The sequence below is a fragment of the Didymella exigua genome (assembly GCF_010094145.1).
Source record: "Didymella exigua CBS 183.55 unplaced genomic scaffold M421scaffold_49, whole genome shotgun sequence".
In the NCBI taxonomy this organism is placed as follows: Eukaryota; Fungi; Ascomycota; class Dothideomycetes; order Pleosporales; family Didymellaceae; genus Didymella; species Didymella exigua.
Window position 1 is genome coordinate 79,839 of NW_022984823.1, and position 19,816 is coordinate 99,654.

Sequence of the window (19,816 nt, forward strand, 5' to 3'; positions counted from 1 at the left end):
GCAACACAAAAGACTGCCAAGCTTCAGGCAGCTTACGTCTTGATGCAGCAACACCACACCCTGTCGTTCTTGATGCAAGATGCAAGCCGAACCCGAGGTGTCAGACCTAAGGACCCCGGTTACAAACGGTTCTGCTTACCGCATTCCAGGAAATGGGATCTTACAATCTCACAACATATTCCGAAACGTCTCCACGAACTATTCCGACCTTGTATCCTGGCAGTCAGTACCCTGCGACAATTGTAACGGTACAAACGGGTACCTGTTGCACAGCAGCCGTCAGCGTTTCAGGGTGGCGTTTAGTTGAGAGGGTTCTTCCGACTGCGCCGACACGACACAGCATCGTAACAGATTGTTTGTCGTGGACACGTGGTCAGAAGAACCAGCAGGCGTTCACTTGAGACCTGCAAGGCGAATGTCGCTCCGGAGATGATGCACCTCGGTGTGGCAGGCTGACATCCTTTGGGAGCTGCACCGTGTGACTGACTGCTCTCCGTCTTCGATTTTACAATAAGATATAGACGCATCTCTATACTTCGTCCATGATCTTAGGCCACAGATGCCTACATTCACCTACAGCGCTGCTGTGATTGAGAAGAAGAGTCTCAGACCTTAGGTAATCGTTGCGGCAGGGAGAGCTATCCTCGCAGCTCGCACAGGGTGTTCGTCTGCAGCGCATCTATAAATCATCTCTGACTCTGTCGAGGACCAGTTGGAAAGCTGTCTACCACACACTGGCTATCGAGTTCATATGCCTGGGCTACAGTCGGACTTCCTGCTGCCTGGTCGTTGCAGCTGAATTGTGGAAGCTTTGTCGGTCATCCTCACAGTTCGGTTGCACAGGTCCCGGCTCATGGTCGCTCCAACTCATGAACCATCTTGGGCACCACTGATCTCGACTGCAATTCAAGTCTTTGCTTGGAACACTACGTCGAACATAAAGCCGTGCGCCGTGCACACTTTCAAGCTGGGCCACCTTACATTTTACTCCACTAAATGCCAACAAGTATGGGGATATACATGGTGATGTACAGAGAGGTCGCACCTCAACGCTTGACCCAGGTAGGCATCTTGCGAGCCTTGATGTGACCGGGCTTCTTCCTCTCCACCTTTCTTGGGTCACGGGTGACGCAGCCAGCTGTCTAAGGGTCAGCGACTGGACATCGGACATGCAACAGATTGATAGCTCGAAGATCTGCATGAAGAGTCCACGTGGCTCGTTCATGTCTGGTACGTTACGGACGCCAGCGCTTGCATGCACAAGAAGAAGACAAAAGTGCAAGATGTGAACAGGATCAGGGTTCGACTCACCTCGTCGCAGTGCTGGTTTCAGCGCCGGCTCATGCACCATCAATGCCTTTGCTACCGCCAGTGTCATGGCCTCTGCCTGACCAGTTGATCCACCACCCTCTACCAGACCAAATACGTTGTACTTGTCAAGTCGCCCGGTAGCCTTCAGCGCCCACACGGCGCTTTCCCGGAGATGCAGCCGGCCAAAGTACTCGGCCAAAGACTGGCCATTGACCAAGACCTCGCCTTCTCCCTCCACAAGCCATGCGACGGCAGACGACGTCTTTCTCCGCCCAACGCCCTTGGCTCGGCCGAGCTCGTCGATGACACCGGGCTTCGGCTTGATGTCGCCGGGCTGGCTGGGCTTCTTGTAGCGCTTCATGGCGTCGACGACCTCCTGAGGCATCAGCTGTGGGTGGATGCAGTTCAGCCTGCGCAGAATATGCAGCATCTTGTGGAAGCGTTGGGTCTTGACGGGCTCGTTGGTCATGATGCGGTACTGCTCGACGGTCTTCCAGGCGACCTTGGGCGCCTCCGCATTCGGTATTGTCGGCAGGGTAGCGACTTTGCGCAGGAGCGCGGAGAGCGAGAGGAAGTCGTCGGTGAAGGTGGGCTTTGCGCTGAAGTACGACGGCGACGCAGGCACAACGCGTAGTGTCCGCAGGATCTTCTTGCCATCCTCGGCGCCCTCTCCTCCATCTGCGGCCTCGAAGTCGAAGGGCTTCGCGGCAGTAAAGGGCTCCTGGACCTCAGTCACGATCTCGGCGGCGGGCCTCGACACGGTCGTCGAGATGCATCGTGCTGTCGGGGGCTGCAGGCTGCGGCGTGCGGAGCGGACGCATTGTATCCGCAACTGAAATGCGAGCGTGTCGGCAGCGCGCGACAGGCCTTGCACAATTGTTCGGCACACCATTGCGCCGGGGGTCGAGCAGCGATGCGAATGGTCCGCAGGTGTCGACAATGGCCGGTACGCTGCTGCTGCTCCAAAATGCCGTCCGCCAAGGTCCGGCCTTCCTGTTTTGCCTCTAGCGCCAGAAGAGCAAAGCGAAAACCACACCCCCACTTCGAGCCCAAACAACCTTTTTTCTTTCCTTCTCGTACGCCTTTGCTCACCTTGATTGTATAGTCCCGCCCACGGCCAGCCAGCAATCATGTCTTTCGGAAAGATCTACAGCTACAGCGTAAGTGGCCCCCAGCGCGCGCGATTTCCGCAGAATCCAGAATTCGCGAGAGGACCAGCACTGACAGCCCCTCAGGGTAACCCGCGCACCACGTCCCTCCTTGCGGTCGCAAAGGAGAACGGCCTCGATATCGAAGTTGTCGACACAGAGCCGGCCAAGGGCGTCTCCACCGAGTACCTGAAGCTCAACAAGCTCGGCAAGGTCCCCACCTTCGAGGGCGCCGACGGCTTCGTGCTGTCCGAGGCGATTGCCATTGCCGTCTACCGTGAGTACTCCGCATACCCAGACCCTGCCCACGGCGTTACATGATGTGCGAATGTCATTCATTCAGTTATCCCTGTCTGAACACCACTGTTGAAACAAGTAAACTCCTGATCTGCGTTGGCGGCACTGCTCTCGGATTCTCCCATCTCGCAGTGACTCAGCCGCTGACCGTGCCCAGTCGCCTCCCAGAACGAGAAGACCAGCCTGCTCGGCAAGACCAAGCAGGATTACGCCACCATCCTCCGCTGGATGTCCTTTGTCAACACCGAGGTCCTCCCCCCCCTCGGTGGCTGGTTCCGTCCCATCATCGGACGTGACCCCTACAACAAGAAGAACGTCGATGAGTCACAGAAGGCTGCTCTCAAGGCCGTCCACGCCTTCGAGGAGCACCTCCTCACCCACACGTATCTCGTCGGTGAGCGTCTGACTCTGGCCGACATCTTCGCTGCGAGCATCATCGCCCGCGGCTTCCAGTTCTTCTTCGACAAGGCGTGGAGGGCCGAGAACCCCAACGTCACTCGCTGGTACGAGACCATCTACAACACCCCCAGCTACTCGGCGGTTGCCCCCAAGCTCGAGTTCATCGAGGAGGCCGTCAAGTATGTTGCCCCCAAGAAGGAGGCTGCCCCCAAGGCCGAGAAGCCCAAGGCTGCCCCCAAGCCCAAGGCCGCTGAGCCCGAGGAGGAGGACGAGGCCCCCGCCGCGCCCAAGCCCAAGCACCCTCTCGAGGCCCTTCCCCGCGCCACCTTCGTCCTCGACGACTGGAAGCGCAAGTACTCCAACGAGGAGACCCGCGAGGTTGCCCTTCCCTGGTTCTGGGAGAACGTCAACTTCGAGGAGTACTCCCTCTGGACCATTGACTACAAGTACAACGATGAGCTCACCCTCACCTTCATGACCTCCAACTTGATTGGTGGCTTCTTCGCTCGTCTTGAGGCTTCTCGCAAGTACATTTTTGGCTGCACTTCCGTCTACGGCCAGGCCAACGACTCCGTTATCAAGGGTGCATTCCTCGTCCGTGGCCAGGAAGCTCTCCCTGCTTTCGATGTCGCTCCCGACTGGGAGTCGTACGAGTTCACCAAGCTCGACCCCACCAAGGATGAGGACCGCAAATTTGTCGAGGACCAGTGGTCCTGGGACAAGCCCATTGAGGTCAACGGCAAGTCCTACGAGTGGGCCGATGGCAAGGTCTTCAAGTAAATGCTTTGCTTTTCTGCGGTGTTCGTTTTGTTAATGATGCGGATGATTTACGACCTGTCACCAAGGGGTACGAGGGATGATGGATGGGTATAGCAGATCAGAAAGACTGCTTTGACCCGAACATAGAGGCAAAAAGCACATGTTCACGACACCAAGTTCTGTTCTTCCAAAGACGTGCTGTTGTGCATGTGATACCCCGCACCATGCAATATCTTGACTCTCACCTTGCTCTCTGATACAACCGCCAATTGGCTGCTCTTTCCAGCCACGAGCCTAGTTTCGACTCGGAGCTCAGCATGCAGCTGTCAACCAAAGGACCGACATCAACGTCTTGTTCAGGGCCCTAGACACCCACTCGTCAGGCGGCTAGTAATGATACCGAGCCCAGCACCAACTAAGGCTCCCGCACACTGCCGTCGCCAATCGCATCGATTGCGCGAAAACGCGGTCAGATGCACTGATCGCAAGCGCGCTACAAGGTGCTGAAAAGACTCCCGCGTTGTTTGGTAGCTTGGCGCGGTGAAAGTCGGACATCAAGGGCTGAGCTCAAGCTGTGGCTCTGGCCCTCTCCTCTGCCGGGCGAAGAGAAACGATTGCCGCTGTTATTCGCCGCTGGACCACACCACAACGGCATCCGTCCTCGACCCGAAAGATTGGATGTCTCGAGGGGCTCGACCTGATCTCAACCGTTCTTGAGCTCTTTGTGGCGCTAGCTACCCCACACAGGGCTGCTGCGCTGATTGGCTCAGATCAGGGACAAGCAGCCGCAATTGCAACGGCGTAGGAAGGAACGAGAAACAAGGGCGCAGCTTCTTTGCGTCTCGAGTCCTGACTCCCCGACACCTTACAACCTTCTCGCCGGCGTTCAACTATTGTTGAATCGCAGGCTTACAAGTCCGTTGTTGTATCGCACAGCCTTCCGCGACACTTGTTGAGCTTACCAGCACGCATTCCTACACCCGCGCGCCAAAAGCCGTCGCTGTCGCGTGAGCGCAGAGCTGCACCTTGAGTAGTGAGGCCGGATTGGAAGGGAAAGAGCTTGGATCACCCGCGTCGGCTCGAACTCGACCCAGGGTCCGGCTGCCTGCATCGTAGGGCCGGTGGGTTGTGGGTCCGGCCCATCCGCGTGCGACCTCGACGTCGATTGAGGCCGTGGGATTCGTGCACCAGGGCTTAGCCAGCGAGACTGTTGGCAGCAGGGCTGTGGAGACGGTCCGTTTACCTTTACGTCTGTGACCTGGGGAGGACTGAGGTGACTTAAGAAAGCTAGCCCGGGCAAACCACAGAGCGGCAGCGCGGGACTTCGCGTTCATCACAGTCCGCACTTTTACGACACTTGGACTGACGGGCGAGTGTATCGAGTGTGGCTCAGACACAATCCACGCGAAAGAGGCTGAAGTCGACAAGCGAAAGTGACGTTCAAGAGACGGTTAATGGGCGCTGAGGGGATGAAGGACAGTGATGGATACAGGGAGGTCCGAAGATCATCTGGGCACAGCAATGAGCCCGCCATCCAGGTCATCTGCCTAGGTGCCGGCGGTGGTCCGGCCGAAGACAATGTGACCGGTTTCCTCGTGCGTTCGACGGCCAGCAAATGGTCTAAGAACTCAGTCCTTGCGGTCGATGCTGGCTCCCACCTCGCGGCGATCACGAGAATCCTGGAGCAGCACTTTCCCCTGGTCTCAGAGCCACGACCTCAGTCGCTCCCAAAAGTGGATAGTATACATGGTGGCGTTCGGATTCACGACGACGCTACGTCGCCGACGATCGAGCACGCACCCTTGTCTGATGACGGCTCTGGGGTCGAAACACCGTTGTCGGACGATGACATGCCGCTGATGATAACTACATTGCTTGACGGTGTCTTTGCTGGGCTGCCGTTCCCGAACGCGAGCGCAAGAGCCAATGCGTTGCACGTAGTCAGGGAACACGTATCGACATATCTCATCACACATCCACATCTGGACCATTTGTCTGGCTTTGTTGTCAACACCGCGGCGTTCCGCAATACTTCACGTCCGAAGAGATTAGCGGCGTTGCCGTTTACAGTCCACGCCATCAAGACGCACATCTTCAACAATGTCATCTGGCCTAATCTCACCGACGAAGACGGCGGAGTCGGTCTGGTGTCATTCCAGCGACTTGCGGACGGCGGTAACATTGCCTTGGGCCAGGGCAAAAGCAGAGGGTACATCGAGGTTTGTGATGGACTAGGCGTCAAAGGCTTCACAGTTAGTCATGGGCACTGCATGCAAGGCCCAGGGCACGTTCACCGCGGATCGAACGCAGAATTACAGGAAACGGCAGGGCTACAAAACCTTCCCGCGGCTCTACATCAGGGCGAGACCCGAGAAGGACGCTCGCACAGCTTCTCGATGCCCGTTCCGCACAGCCAGCCAGGAACACCCGGGCTCGGCCCGTTCAGCACCGATCAGCGTCGACGATCCAGCCATGTCGCTGAAAACAGCATACCCGCCAACCACTGCGTAGTCGAATCATCCGCATTCTTCATCCGCGCCGAATCCACAATGACCACGCCTACAAAAGAAATCCTCATCTTCGGCGACGTCGAGCCAGACTCCCTCTCCCTCTCGCCGCGCATAGCATACATCTGGGCCGAAGCCGCGCCCAAGATCGCCGCCGGCATTCTTAAAGGCATATTTATCGAATGCAGCTACACAGATTCGCAAGCCGACGCCGTGCTCTTCGGCCACCTCGCGCCACGGCATCTGCTCGCCGAACTGTCCAGCCTTGCAGAAATTGTCAAGGACGCGCGCAAAGAGCACGAGCAAGCCCGCGAGGCGGCGCGCCAGGGCCGCAAACGCAAGCGCATTAGTCGCGACCTTCTCGACGGGCCGGCCAAGAGTCGAACATGGCACAGCGGTATCGGCAAGGACGTCGACACGCCGCTGTTCTCGGCACGCGGACACTCGCATGCTGACGATGATATGACCGACTTCAGCAACACTCCGACAGGGACACACACGCCCAATCCGCACCACGCCCACACTCACACCCCAGGTGCGCAAAACAATCCCCACGCCTCCCATCCCTCAGCCTCCGCAGCGTCGAACCTGAACAGCGTGAGCGCTGAGCACAATCGCGCGCTCCTGACCGCGGCGTTTGAGAGCCCGCTGAAAGGGTTGGAGGTCGTCGTTATTCACGTCAAGGATACGTGTGAAGACGGGCCGTCGGTCGGCGACACGATACTGGCGCAACTTCAGGAGGGCGAGGCGAAGCTAAAGGGGGAGGGGAGGGGCCTGGGGTGTAGTTTCGAGGTGAGTAGGAGTGGAGATGCATATTGGTTCTGAGAGCATGCTAGCTGGAGTCTATTAATATATCTTCTGTATTGTTGTTTGAGGGGGCGTTCTGGAGTCTGATGTTGCTGTATTTGGGTGGCACGGCGTCCTCGGCTGGGAGTTGTTGGGATTAGAGGCTGTGTAGGAATGGACTCAGCCCAATGTACATTTCTTTGCTATTTGCTTCTTCCAGCCTCTGAAACAGTCTGAAATCGTGCTCGAGGCAGTGCCGTATTATGATCGTCCAATGATGCGTCGCGAGCGTGCACCTCGAGAGCGTCCATCTGGCTTACGGGACGGGGTCGAGACGAGAAAAGACTCCCAGACCAATCAATGGTTGGCGGATCCATGTGCTGTGCTGCTAGTCAAAAATCCTGGAAGGAGCATTTGGCGATACACCATGAAGGCGAGCTCCGACGACGTTTGTGAGGTAGAGTGGTGCTCGTCGATCGTTGGTCATGCGGCTCAAGTGCGGGCTCTGGAAATTGCGTACTACTGTCGGCAAGCCTGACTGCGTTTATTCGGCGGTAGCATCGACCACTTTCGCAACGACAGACCAAGAATGCTGTCCACATCCATGCAGCCGAGCAGTGACCCTCGGCATTCCATCCGCATCGAGATCCCTAACCTCTTCGCTCAGCGTGGCTGATAGAGCGCAGCTTGCCTTGTTCTTCAGACATGCTCCCCACGCCAGACTCGGTCTTGCAAACACGCCAAGGCACTGCGCCGCCGTTGGTCCATGACGAACTGCGAGATATACGGTCTCTTTTGGCTTCTGGATGCTCCTCAGACTTGTCGTACTGTGCATCACGTTCGGCCTGGCAAGTGTGTTGGAGTGGGACTTTGGGTGAGGGATGTCCGATCGGACGGAAATTTGCGCTGTTGGTCGTTCGTCAAGACTGTGGCTGCGAATCGATATTGGCGCCTCAGTACCGCGTCGCTGGACTGGCTGGGAGTGAATCTTGATGCGCCCCGCCGCGTTCAGGTATTCGCTGCCGTCGAGCAGTCCTTCTCTCGAGAACGTAAATGCGCCGTGTTCGATGGCTCCGGCGCTCACCGAGTCGACAGATGAGTAGGCACCCAGGAACTCGCTTGGGTGGGTGCTGTACGGATACGGTTCGTACTCCAGAACGTACAGCGCGGTGGTGGGCGCTGAAAAGCCAAGGCGAGAGGGATACGGCGTGAGCATCTGCGGGATTGCAGAACCTCGCTTCTGGAGTCGGTTCCTCGGACGCGTATGCAGGACATCTACTTTCGGTGGTTTTGAGAGCTTTGCATCGCTTCGATGGCTGCTGGTGATTATGGGCTCGCTCGACGAGCGCTTTTGTTGAACCTCTGATAGCTTCATGCTGGTTTGGCTGATCTTTCCGAATTTTGTCATCGCCTCCCTGTTGCCACGAAGTTGAATGAGAGGCGGTGAGAGAATTAGTATCCAGGTCGTTCGTTGCCCACAAGGAGAGTGTACACAGTACGTTCTTTAATAACCCGGGCCGTTATCAAACCCACTGCTACTAATGTTTCGCGATGTGAAGTTGTCGAGACATAGGGTTCTGTGTGAGGCTGCAGTCGTCATTGGCGTCATCCAACGTTGCTAAGCCACGCTACCTAGCCATTCAAAGATTATTTGCAAGCACTACAAACGTTGACTAACGCGATCTCATTGCGACAGTGGGCTGTTGTTGTTGTCGACAAGATCGCACGCCTCATCGCGTGTCGTGATTGTGGCTTAGCTGCTGTTGATTCTTCTTCTCCCTGCCGGATGACGTGTACCGTAGCCGGCATCCGGTACGCGCACGAACAAAATTGTCTAGGATACCATGAGCAATATAAAATTGCACTATTCACATTTTGCAGGCGCAGGCATTGAACTTACAGACCGGTTTTGTGTGTGTGGACTACAATGCAACGCGTCACGTAGCAGTTCGCCAGCAACAGTTCTTCCACGCGTTGAGCCGGAGCGCAAAGAATTCTTTTGAAGCAAAAAGGAATCAAATGTTGCGTCAAGTTGAAAGATGAAGTAACCCTTGACTTAGATGCGAAGGCTAGTCAGACCACGCTGTCAAGTAGATCATCAAACAGCCCACCTGTTCCTCCAGGTCAGTCAGCCGGCGACGGCTTTTTCCCCTGTACGACTGCGAATTCGTTCATCGTTAAGCACCTGTCAATTCAGATGTTAGTATCATTGCCAATTCCTCCGACCTCACGTGTGCTTTGTCTCAAGCCGTTACCAGTCGCCGCCACTCTCAGAAGCCTTCCCTCATCGCCATTTCACGAATTTCATAATGAGAGCAGACTTCCCACGGGTTGGCTGTGCCACTCTTCGGATTTTCCGACAGGGAGAGCGCTTTCGAGTTGCTAACTAGAAGACTGTACAAGCGGCTCCGCAAGCGCTATCCGCCCCCGTCGAGCATTGCAAACATCACCGATGACCGGCTCGCCAATGCGATTCACGCTGGAGAATACATCACGCTAATCAGTCTTTATTGGACTAGCCGCCACTGAAGGCTATCTTGCAGACATCTATGGTTATCGATGAGGCCTTTGCTAGCATGTGGTGTGAAGACTGGTGGGCCGCTGCAGGTACCTGGGCAGACTCAGATACAACGGAAGGCACGAACGTGTTGACATGCAGTCTTTTGGCCCCGCTGCCTGTTTCTCTCCCAAATATCAGCGTGCGAAGTAAACTAGTATGGTACAACGCTCCATTTCCATCATTCGTCTGCTAACATATCTTTGCAGTCTGTTATCGAATATCAATACCACTACACCATTGTTCTTATCCTTCTTTTTGTACTAATTCCAATTGAAGTATTTCTTCTACAACTCCATATGCTGATCAGGCCAGATTGATGTTGAGTATATCCATAGCTTCACCCACGACACTTCCACACCCGCCTTATTCAATGCCTCTACTGCCTCTCGCCGTCGTCCATAACATGCCGTCCTTCAATTTCATCACCCCCAAAATGGAAACAGCTCTGCTCGAGTGCTTCCTATCAGCCACCCGCCTCCTCCCACTCCGAATGCGTCCGTCGTTCGTCCTGATCGGAGGGGCTGCCAACGTCTTCCACGGTTCGAAGTGTTATACTGAAGATGTCGACGTGGCGGCCTCCTCCTCGGCAATTGTATATTTTCAAAACGCGATCGCGAGCGGCACCACGCAATTCAAATACGAAGATACATCGCAAGCAATCGAGTTTCACAGCCGCCAAGATTTCACCGTTGACCTTGAGCTTGTACAACTCAGTGGCGGCTTCGAGGACTCGGTCGCCGCGTATGAAACACTTCATGATGGGTTCATCGCGTCACGGGTGGATCTTCTTGTATTGCGTGGTGTGACGGTGGCTGACCGGGGGAAGGATAGCGACGTGCTGGACTTCTAGTTCTTGTTTGAGGATGAAGGCTGAGAGGGGTTCGCTGCTCCCACACTTGGATGTATGCACAGTGGAGGCGTTGAAGATGGCGGCAGAGAGGCTGTCGTGGGTGGACGCATTGGTTTTATCTGGTATTCTTAGAGAGAAAATTTTTGTAGTATTTAATTCCACTTAATTTTTGACTGCCTGCAAAGACCGCAGTTAAAACACCAACGGCAACCATTCTTCTTGGCTATGAATATTTTCCCATTACACCATGACACTGGTGAATCCTGACACAAATATTCCTGGGCACCTTCGTATCTGGATGAAGGCGGGGACCAAATCACCAGCCATTCCCTTGGTCAATAGCCGGGTGCCATGTTTCTTCGACAGGGATGGGATGCCAGGGATAGCGATCAGGAACCTCAACAGTAGGACAGGTATCTACGCTGATGCGGTAGATATTTTCTGACCAGAGGTTTAGATACTAATATTCGGACTCATGTCGTATCTCAGTCCTTCAGAGCACCAGGTCCGCAACACATTCAACCAAAGGAACTGACTTCTCAGATGTCTGTGGATCCGGCGTATAGAATTCCCAGTGTCCAGTTTCAACTAGGTCTGAAGTGACGTTCTCGAGCGCACCATCTTGGATAAGTAGATCGCATCTGCCGCTCATCGCGCCTTAAGACCCCGTCTATTGTTGAGCGTTGCATCCCACCAGTATCGCCGGATGATTATGCGCTGCCAGAATCTCAATAACATGGTCCATGCTGCCTGAGGTGGAAACAGGCTCTCTAGGTCTAACTTGTTTGGAAAATACGTTTGGTTATGGAGAAATCAGAACAGCTGTGAAACATCTGTGGGTTGATGTAATTATGATTGCGAAGCGGAGGAGCGAAGCGACGCAGCAAGCACTCTAGCGACCAAACAATGACTAGCGTCCCACAGAGCCAATCATATAATTGGCTGCTAGAGTTTGCTGAGGTCCGCTAGATCTTTCCAGACGTTAGTAGAGTTAGTCCTGTCGCTAAGAAGCCCTTCAGAGCCCGTCCGTGGATAAGATAACACTAGAGGTGTCAGGCATGCTCGTGCATGTAGCCAAGGCCTCTGACCTGAGATAGGATGGCAATATGTACTTACTTCCAACGTTGGCGCAGGCGCATGCTTACTTGACTATTCTCAAAAGCGCGAAGTTAGGCAGTCATCTTAACATATGGTTTAGAGGGCAAAGTTATCTTCACTACTAGTACTGTGTTTTGTTCTGCGACTGATCGTTATCTCATTAATCAGATACTTTGCGGCCTTGCCGAACGGGGCTTCTTCGGACCCGTTGAGGAGGAGCGATTGCGGAGGTCTGCAGGCGGTACAAGTATACCGGAGCTTCTTAGGTTCGACCAAGTCACCCCAAGTTGGATATTCCCACAATGATAAATCCTACTTCAGTACTCGTCGCAGCTTGCTTGCTTATTAGCGCTCTTGCCAATGCCTCAAGAGGCAACAATGAGCATGAGCAGCAGTACTCTCCCAAGTTAGAACCTACCGCGGTCACCTTCCGATCTTAGAAAACTAATTCTTCGCAGCTATCTGGCCCCAGCCTCGCACAGCAACAACTCGATTCTCGATAAAATCCAGGCACGCGGCTACCTGAAAGTCGGCACAACTGGAGATTATAAGCCGTTTTCGTACAGAGTGACAAACCGGACAGCTCTCCCTGCTACTCCGGCCATCAACACTACGTACATTGGGGCCGACATCGACTTGGCTCAATCGCTCTCAAATTCCCTTGGCCTCTCACGCCCAGTTGAGTTCGTTCCCACTGTCTGGGCGAACCTTTCGGCAGATATCGCAGCACAAAAGTTCGATATTGCCATGAGTGGTGTCAGCATCACTCTAGCCCGTGCGCAGAAGCTCTTCTTCTCTACTGCGATCCAGCGCGTGGGCAAGGCCGCCTGCGTGCGATGTGCAGATCTTGTCAAATTTTCTTCTCTCGCCGCTATCGATACTGCTGGTGTCAAAGTGGCTGTCAACCCGGGTGGTACAAACGAGGCGTTTGACCGGGCAAACTTGAAGACAGCTACTATTGTATTGGTGCAGGACAATAATGCCGTCTACAAGGCTGTCATGGATGGCGGTGTTGATGCCATGATTAGCGACATCATCGAGGTTGAACTGCAGGTTCGGTTGCATCCTGGAGTGCTTTGCATCGTTAACCCGAATGCGACCTTCACGTTTGAAGAGCTGGGCTACATGGTCGATCGAGACATTGCGTGGAAGCAGTACATGGATCTGTTTGTTCACGTCCAGCAGGGAAATGGAAATTGGAATCGCACTTTGGAGAAATGGATGTCCTATAAGTGGCCGTTGGTGTAATTAAGCCTGTTAAAGACAGTAGATTCATGCAGGCATTCACGAAACTTATCGAGGAAAGGATTTAATACCGCGAAGAATTCACTACCATGTCAAACTATTTGGTAGCTGAAAAGACTTGAGGTCAACAGGGTCGCAGAAATTGCCATCTTGACTGGAAATGACAGTCGGCTCTTGTTGAGATGACCTGCTGAGACCATCACGGCGTCAATCTGGGGCTTTCACTCAGAACTGTTCACCCTGTCAACCTGTCCTTGAGTGTATTGTGTGCTTAATTGCAAAGTGCAGCTTGTAGTGAAGGTGTCACGGTCTGATCTTATGCAGGGCCCTAGAGGTAGTCAAGGTAGAGATAATGACACAAAATTCCCTGCTTTGTTGTAAATTTTGGAGCCAATGCATTTCCCTGTGACTACATGACCCTCTTGTCCAGTAGCTCGGCCTATCGAAGTCAACATAATTTTTTGATCTGCCGATGTATCAATGAGTTCTCGGCCTCCCTCTCCCTCAGAGCGTTGCCCCATCACCCCATGACACATTCCACTCTTTCTCAGATATTTCTTTGCCCGAAGCACAGCTCTAGGCATCCGTTGGTCCAAACCAAGGTTCGCGAAGTCGTAACCGGAGGCTGCCGCCAACTGGGTACAGTCTATATGCCAAAGGATCGTATCCTGACGGGTCACGAAGTCTCCGTATCAACCTCAGAACAATCTTCAAATGATGCATTGAGGACGAGTGGCTATCTTTGTTCATTTCGCGCTCTTCGACATCGAGGTGTAATGGCATAGATCCAGATAATACCCGTCTACGACGTAAGACAGTCGCCTCGCCACATACATCGCGGCAGGTGTAGATGATAGCTAAGCCAAGCAAATTCTTCACGATGACAGTTATTCCAGCAACTTGATTGTTTGAGTCCAGAACGTACAGCCGACGGCATTTGTTGGATGGCAGTACATCGTAGACCATGAGGCGGGCATCTTTGTGAAGATTAAGGAAGCGGAAGGCTTGCCGACCAGTGGATGACATGTTACGGATTTTTGGGAAATTCCGAAACGTTTGCTAAGGTGGATGAGCTACTGTTGGAGTAATAATGGGCGAAGTGCGAGAGGGAGGCAGGGAAATGAGTAGGTGAAAATAGGGTTGAATATGTTTGAACGTTCGGGGGCAGGAACGCAGGCGACAAGCAATCGCTGCTTGTTTACTCTTTGCGCAGTGTAAATTGTTGATCTGAGGGTGGTGTTTACTACTTAGTGCGCGGTAAAGGTCCGATATCCTAATGTTGCTCGATGGGTACTTACAGCGCTTCTCATTCGAGCACCGTCATGGAGGAATTCAACGCATTCACTAAGTGAATCTGTTTAACCCTGGTGAGCCAGTCTTGAGGATCTTTATGCCGGAGGTGGCTTTCTTGGCCATAGCCTTGGAGGTAGTCGATGTGTAGAAGTCGGTCTTAGAGCTTTTCGCCCTCCTCCCAATGCTCTTGCCATTCTTCATCACACAACCTTTGACCCTGCGAATACTCCCACATATGTGCATACCCAGCTTCCCCAAAGATCTGGTACTTTTCGATAATTCTGGCACTGACATCTGAGGAGAGTCGCGGTCGCAGCAGAATCTGCAGTCTTTTGGGCAGCGGCCCTTGCTGTTCATTGCAGCATAGTAGCCAGAGGAACCTGATGCGAGCTTCGATGATTCTAGACTCGGTACTTTCTTCCTCGCAGTCGACTGCTATCTCAACGCTACGCGTAAACGCTGGCATACGACAGCGCAGAATGCTTTCCAACACTCCACAGATTGATATGATGCATTTAGTCTCTCCGCAAGCGGTATGCCTCCCTTCGTGGTCGTAAGCATCGTAGTTGGAGGCGTATAACAGTATGGCCTCCATCGGCGCGGCGTGGAGGGCACCGAGGCCTACTGACAAACGCAGTGGCTGAGCGTTCAGGTAGTAAATTCGGCGACGCAAAGTGGTTGCTTCCATGTAGACACTTCGACAAGTAAGGAGTACCTGGACTCCGTTAATGCCTTTTGAGACGATCTTCACCGCTCTGAGAGATCTGTCGTGTATTGTGTGATGCTGAGTGATAACAGGCAGGCAGTCATAGACCACGAGACGAAGCTCCAGTGGAAGGTCGGGGAATCGAAAAGGCTTTGTGGTCGACATAGGCTTTGTGGTCGACATAGGCTTTGTGGTCGACATTGCAGCGGGAAAGTTCGCACAAGACAGTATTGAATTATAGCTGGAGCAGAGAGAATGCTTTTTGAAGAACCTATCGGCTCTAGCCTTGATTCCATAATTCGTACACACTCATCCATGGTTGCGCGAACCCTGGTTCCCATCTTGGCTCTTGACCCGTCGAAGCTGCCACATGAAGCCACTCACAACAACGTAAGCGAGCCCGGCGAAAATTTGCGTGTAGAGATATTCTCGAGATGCGACAGGCCGTCAGAGCTTCAGTGCAATGCCTTCTAAAAACTGTCGTCGGAATTATGATGGTAGCCCACGAGAGTGATAAGAGACTGCAGCTCTTTGATACCTGCTACTTCGACACAGAGAGGTCCAATAGTCTGGAGACACCTGTCAGTAAAGCTCAAGATGATATGCAGTGATGTTACCATCCAGAAGACTTCAACTCTCGCGCCGCAGACGATAGCAAATAACACTGTGATCCCGTAAGACGTTGCGGGTAGCCAGAATGGGAAGCATGATAGGCGGCATGCTAGTGTGAATACACCTGCGATATCAATGCGATTCCATCTGTCGCTGATGATGCCTATAAACGGCCGTCCAATCGCTGTCCCCAAGTTCAAGAAGCCGATCAAGTCCGTAGCCTGCGCTCTGGAAAAGCCGATCGATAGCGCGAAGTCTGACAGACTGAAGAGAAGGACGACGTAGCCCAACATACTCGTGAAGGCCCATGCCAGCAACAGCAGCACATCGCGTCGTTTTAACAACTGCTTGTCGAACGCAAGCTGTGGCGGTCGAATGACGTTGTTTCGATCTCGGATGACGGCGATGGCAGCAAGAGTAGCGACGAAGGCGATGGTGCCGGTGATGCGCAGCGACCATGCAATATTGGTGTGCTGGATCATGGCCTGCGATCCCTATGCGAACGCGACACCGCCCACACTGAAGCCGGCAGCGCTGATGCCGTTTGCCAGACTAAGTTTCTTCACAAACCATTACGACAAAATCGGCAGACTCAGTATGTAGAGGAATCCAATGCCGGCACCAATTAGAACCCCCTGGGACATGTGCAGCTGCCAAATCCGGGTGGCGAAGGAGGCAGCGATGAATCCACTACACTGAAAGAGCGCCCCGATGAACATGATTCTGTGAGTACCGAACCTGCGGACCAGAACAGTGGCAAGTGGCGCAACGAGCATGGCAATAGAGAATTTGAAGCCGCCGATGAACGCGAAGTCACATGACGATGCCTCTGGAAAGAGGTCATCGGCCAAGTAGTGCGAAAGATAAATGCCATAGGCCTAGCGGGATCAGCAGAAAGCAGTCATCTGGGCAGTATCCCGCAACTCACAGAAAACAGTGCCCCATGTGAAGCAGTTGGTCGTGAAGCATGCGCCTACGCACATCCAACCATATCCACCGTCTGGCGGTGTTGTGTCTTGCTGGTAGTCAGCTACGTCATTGGCTTATATTGTGGTTGGCTTCGGCCGATTAGAAGGAGCGGGATCCATCGTACGACCATCAGCATTTTTACAATGCTACCTAGAAGCGAGTGGAAGATGTTGAGAAGATTTGGTGTTGATTGTCATGTTTTGGTGGACATGTCACTGCTGCAGGGGCACCAGGGTTCGGGCTTGGCAACTCTAGCGCTTCTCGCCGCGAATGGGTATTAAACGCCCCCAGATAGACTCAGGAAGCGATGTGCGGTACCTGAATGCCCAGACCTTCGTCCGCCTTGCTGTCGGCTGCTTTCTTCTCTTTCCCGCCTAGACCAATGCCTGCTCGCCGCGCCCTTATCACGGCATGTAGACAGCGCCCGACGCCCTCGAGGTCGCCCAGTAACGTGACATGCCCGCGATCACTCGACACGACGCCACCCCTTACTACAGAGTATCCTTCGGGCACCATGGCTGCACGCGCAAGCACTACTCCATCTCCGCTTGCGAACGCCAGCTCATCGTAGACATCAGCCCTTGCGATCGCCTCGCGAGACTCGACTTTGGCACCATATACAGTTGGTGTCGACTTGCCATACATGAGCGCGATCGGTGGGTAAGCGTTCGCTTCCGTGTGCCTAGGTTCGTGGGCAAGCTCTTCCTTGAAGCGTTTGGTCTCTGCAAGAACTCGAGTGAGGTACTTGATAGCATCGTCGCGTGAAATGGTGACTGCGGTTGCAGGGTTCGGGTCATTCATTGTGTACGTCGAACGTGACATTCTTCGCCCTGCCACCATTTGAGGCTCCATGCCACCCCCTGCAGCTTCTGCGTTGCCTTCTGCCACTTTGTTCGCGACATTGTGGGCGACGTCTGCTGCACCGTTGCTTGCCTCGCCGTTGCCTCTTGAAATACTACCCTTCCGACTGGGGAACGCTGGCAGAGCTTGTGACATAGCGCTCAAGACACCACTGACGCTGAAGCTGCTCTCCTTTGGCGCCTCTGGGCGCGGCAATGGTGGTGCTATGCACGGCGACAAGCGGCCTTCGATCCAGGTGTGGACGTCGAAGAAGTCGACGGGATATTCTTCTTTTGTATGCTTGTTGATGAAGCATTTGCCGTCAAGAGGCAACAGTGCGTATGAAGTGCGAATGCTAAAGTTCACCTGCGCCGTCAGAACGCGAGACGACAGCAAGACGTCGTCGCCGTTTCGGAAGGGACCCAGAATGTTCACACAGTTCTGTGGTACCCCAGCATATACCACGCCTGAGACAAGGTCTGGTCGTTGATTGATGGCGTGGCGAGTAATGAGGCCTCCCAGTGAATGCGCGAGGACGATGGCACCTTTCCTCTCAGTCGGAACGTTTGCTTGGTTACACTCAAGGAATCTCAAGAACTGAATCAGCTGTCTTGCAAGTAAGTGCGGGGACAATCGCCAGTCATAACCGTAGTTGTGCACTCTCAGCTTGCCGTTCTTGAAGTTCTCAGATGCTCGCAACCGCTTGAATAGACGTCTGGAAATGTCAACAGGACCGATGTGGGTCAACATGCCACCGGGAATGATGGTCTCCTTCATTCTCTCATCTGCACCTTCGTCGAATGGCACCTCCAGATCTACCTTGCGCAGATTCAGGCCAACCTTGATAGGCACCCACACCTGGCGATTTGGAGGCTCAGCAGAGCGCAGAATAGAGCCACGATACCCTCCGAGAATCACGAGGTCGCCTTCCAGCTCCTCCAGAGCTCTTGTGAAATTAGGATGGGTGTCAGCTTCTGAGCCACCGTCTTTGAAGGGTCGCATTGCTCTGAGAGACACAGATGAGCCGTTGCGTGGGAATGATGCGGCTGGGCTGGGGCGGAGGCTAGATTTGCGCGTGAGGTAGTCGTCGACGGTTCGACCTCGGGGTGGTACGCTGCCATTGCGGCTCCGAATCGCATCATCGCCGTATGAGAAGTTGAAGCTCGGCAAAGAGGGACTGGGAAGCTTGAAGTTCGAATCTTGGAAGCTGTCTTTGATGGCCTTCAATCTGCTGTTGACTTGCTGAGAGACGCTCTCGAAACGTGAGTCGTCACCAAGAGACGACGCAATAGACTTGGAACGATAAAGCAGCAGTGAACCCTCTGAGTTCGACCTACGGAACCTAGGTAGAGGTCGATCGTGCGATGCGCGAGGTGTCACCCTCGGCGCAAGGGTCGAGAGGCTGTCATTGAGCTCGCCTTGGGGTATTGGTGCCGTGTTCGCCTGTTGTGGTGAGCTTAAGCTTCTGCGACGCCCCAAGGTCGATTCAGAGTTGCCATCGCTCTGAGGTATACTGCCAGTGCTCGCTGCTTCTATCTGCCTGGGGCGAGGACTTGCGCCTGTTGTTGGCTTCCCGCGCTCGTAGTCGAGTGACAGGGCCGAGAGGCTTGGCAGCGAGAACTGCAGGTGCTTTGGCGCTTTCGGTAGGTTGAAGGGCACGTATTTGCGCACCGCCTCTGCCATTGATCCGCTCGACGAGGCTCTGCGCCGCCCATTATTGAGGTGTTGCCGTAGCGTGGTGCGGTGGTCGCTCATGCGACCCTGGAAAGTCTTGGGCCCCACGCGCCACGGCGAGGGCAATCGCTCGAGGGGCTCGTCTGCATACTTGACCTCCTCAGCTCTTGCAGAACGGCTCTCATCGACCTCGCCGTGGGAGGGTACGCGATTTCTCGCCCTGGCATCTATGACCGCAGTCGCATGTTGTTCCCAGCCGTCGAACAGCGCGCCACCATCGAGATCCTCCAATGCAGCCGCCTTCTCGGCAGCAGGCGTTTTCGGCGAGATCAAGCGCGTCTGCTGTTGTCCAATGCTGACACCAATCGCGGACTGGACCGTCTCGAGCTCCAGCTTCTGCTCCGTCTCGTCCCCGGACTCGACTGGCGTGAGGTCGTCATCGTCGAGTATCGATGCGAATTGGATGTCGGCGAGAGCATTTTGGCGACGCTCGTGCTTGCTCGAATTGATAGGGGCCTCGGCCGCCATTCCTGCAAGGGTCACACAATCACAGCTGGTAAGTAGGTGTTTTGACTTTGATGTCAGCACGTTCAAGGAACGTGCCTCGCCCGCTGTGGCAGTGTCAATCCGCGCACTGCCGGACGCAAAGACAGCCACGGTTCCGGCGGGTCATCAAGAAGGGGCCGTGTACCCATCAGGAAACAAGTCCCTGCATCTGCGCAAGGTGCGATTCATAACGGCAAACGCAGGCCAGTGTAAGTG

The 19,816-nt window shown here is 54.2% G+C and overlaps 9 protein-coding genes across 9 annotated transcripts; 4 read left to right on the forward strand and 5 right to left on the reverse strand.

Moving 5' to 3' along the window:
- Positions 1–883: 883 nt before the first annotated feature.
- Positions 884–2,239, reverse strand: M421DRAFT_425722 (uncharacterized protein). The gene is made up of 2 exons (XM_033594179.1): positions 1,312–2,239; positions 884–1,138 (listed from the first exon to the last, which is right to left on the reverse strand). The coding sequence occupies exons 1-2, from the start codon at positions 2,201–2,203 to the stop codon at positions 1,047–1,049; spliced, it is 984 nt and encodes a 327-aa protein (XP_033443753.1). The 5' UTR covers positions 2,204–2,239; the 3' UTR covers positions 884–1,046.
- A 202-nt stretch (positions 2,240–2,441) lies between these two features.
- Positions 2,442–3,935, forward strand: M421DRAFT_75193 (eEF1-gamma domain-containing protein; the record flags this gene model as incomplete). The annotated part of the gene is made up of 3 exons (XM_033597109.1): positions 2,442–2,471; positions 2,547–2,736; positions 2,914–3,935. 3 exons carry the CDS (start codon positions 2,442–2,444, stop codon positions 3,933–3,935), a joined length of 1,242 nt encoding a protein of 413 aa, XP_033443754.1.
- A 1,433-nt stretch (positions 3,936–5,368) lies between these two features.
- Positions 5,369–7,246, forward strand: M421DRAFT_9603 (uncharacterized protein; the record flags this gene model as incomplete). Its single annotated transcript, XM_033598360.1, has 1 exon — positions 5,369–7,246. The coding sequence occupies one exon, from the start codon at positions 5,369–5,371 to the stop codon at positions 7,244–7,246; it is 1,878 nt and encodes a 625-aa protein (XP_033443755.1).
- Positions 7,247–7,751: 505 nt separating this feature from the next.
- M421DRAFT_104383 (uncharacterized protein) lies at positions 7,752–8,582 on the reverse strand (the record flags this gene model as incomplete). Its single annotated transcript, XM_033587011.1, has 1 exon — positions 7,752–8,582. The coding sequence occupies one exon, from the start codon at positions 8,580–8,582 to the stop codon at positions 7,752–7,754; it is 831 nt and encodes a 276-aa protein (XP_033443756.1).
- A 1,435-nt stretch (positions 8,583–10,017) lies between these two features.
- On the forward strand, positions 10,018–10,741 carry M421DRAFT_311469 (uncharacterized protein). Its single transcript, XM_033589208.1, has one exon. It carries the CDS (start codon positions 10,084–10,086, stop codon positions 10,615–10,617), a length of 534 nt encoding a protein of 177 aa, XP_033443757.1. The 5' UTR covers positions 10,018–10,083; the 3' UTR covers positions 10,618–10,741.
- Positions 10,742–11,753: 1,012 nt separating this feature from the next.
- M421DRAFT_425725 (ABC-type amino acid transporter) lies at positions 11,754–13,328 on the forward strand. The gene is made up of 2 exons (XM_033594180.1): positions 11,754–12,121; positions 12,174–13,328. Exons 1-2 carry the CDS (start codon positions 12,018–12,020, stop codon positions 12,961–12,963), a joined length of 894 nt encoding a protein of 297 aa, XP_033443758.1. The 5' UTR covers positions 11,754–12,017; the 3' UTR covers positions 12,964–13,328.
- A 193-nt stretch (positions 13,329–13,521) lies between these two features.
- On the reverse strand, positions 13,522–13,986 carry M421DRAFT_405643 (uncharacterized protein; the record flags this gene model as incomplete). Its single annotated transcript, XM_033590296.1, has 1 exon — positions 13,522–13,986. One exon carries the CDS (start codon positions 13,984–13,986, stop codon positions 13,537–13,539), a length of 450 nt encoding a protein of 149 aa, XP_033443759.1. The 3' UTR covers positions 13,522–13,536.
- Positions 13,987–15,429: 1,443 nt separating this feature from the next.
- M421DRAFT_9606 (MFS general substrate transporter) lies at positions 15,430–16,053 on the reverse strand (the record flags this gene model as incomplete). The annotated part of the gene is made up of 2 exons (XM_033598363.1): positions 15,430–15,528; positions 15,577–16,053. 2 exons carry the CDS (start codon positions 16,051–16,053, stop codon positions 15,430–15,432), a joined length of 576 nt encoding a protein of 191 aa, XP_033443760.1.
- An 859-nt stretch (positions 16,054–16,912) lies between these two features.
- M421DRAFT_23287 (uncharacterized protein) lies at positions 16,913–19,582 on the reverse strand (the record flags this gene model as incomplete). Its single annotated transcript, XM_033588418.1, has 1 exon — positions 16,913–19,582. A coding segment is annotated over one exon (2,670 nt), but the record flags the coding sequence as incomplete, so codon positions are not given.
- Between the last annotated feature and the right edge of the window lie 234 nt (positions 19,583–19,816).

Bases quoted from the DNA above. Each gene is read 5' to 3' on its own strand.
- M421DRAFT_425722 (XM_033594179.1), bottom strand. From the start codon at position 2,203: ATGGTGTGCCGAACAATTGTGCAAGGCCTGTCGCGCGCTGCCGACACG. The intron at 1,139-1,311 runs GTGAGTCGAACC...ACCCTTAGACAG, and splicing joins GAAACCAGCACTGCGACGAG to CTGGCTGCGTCACCCGTGAC.
- M421DRAFT_311469 (XM_033589208.1), top strand. From the start codon at position 10,084: ATGTTGAGTATATCCATAGCTTCACCCACGACACTTCCACACCCGCCT.
- M421DRAFT_425725 (XM_033594180.1), top strand. From the start codon at position 12,018: ATGATAAATCCTACTTCAGTACTCGTCGCAGCTTGCTTGCTTATTAGC. The intron at 12,122-12,173 runs GTTAGAACCTAC...AATTCTTCGCAG, and splicing joins GAGCAGCAGTACTCTCCCAA to CTATCTGGCCCCAGCCTCGC.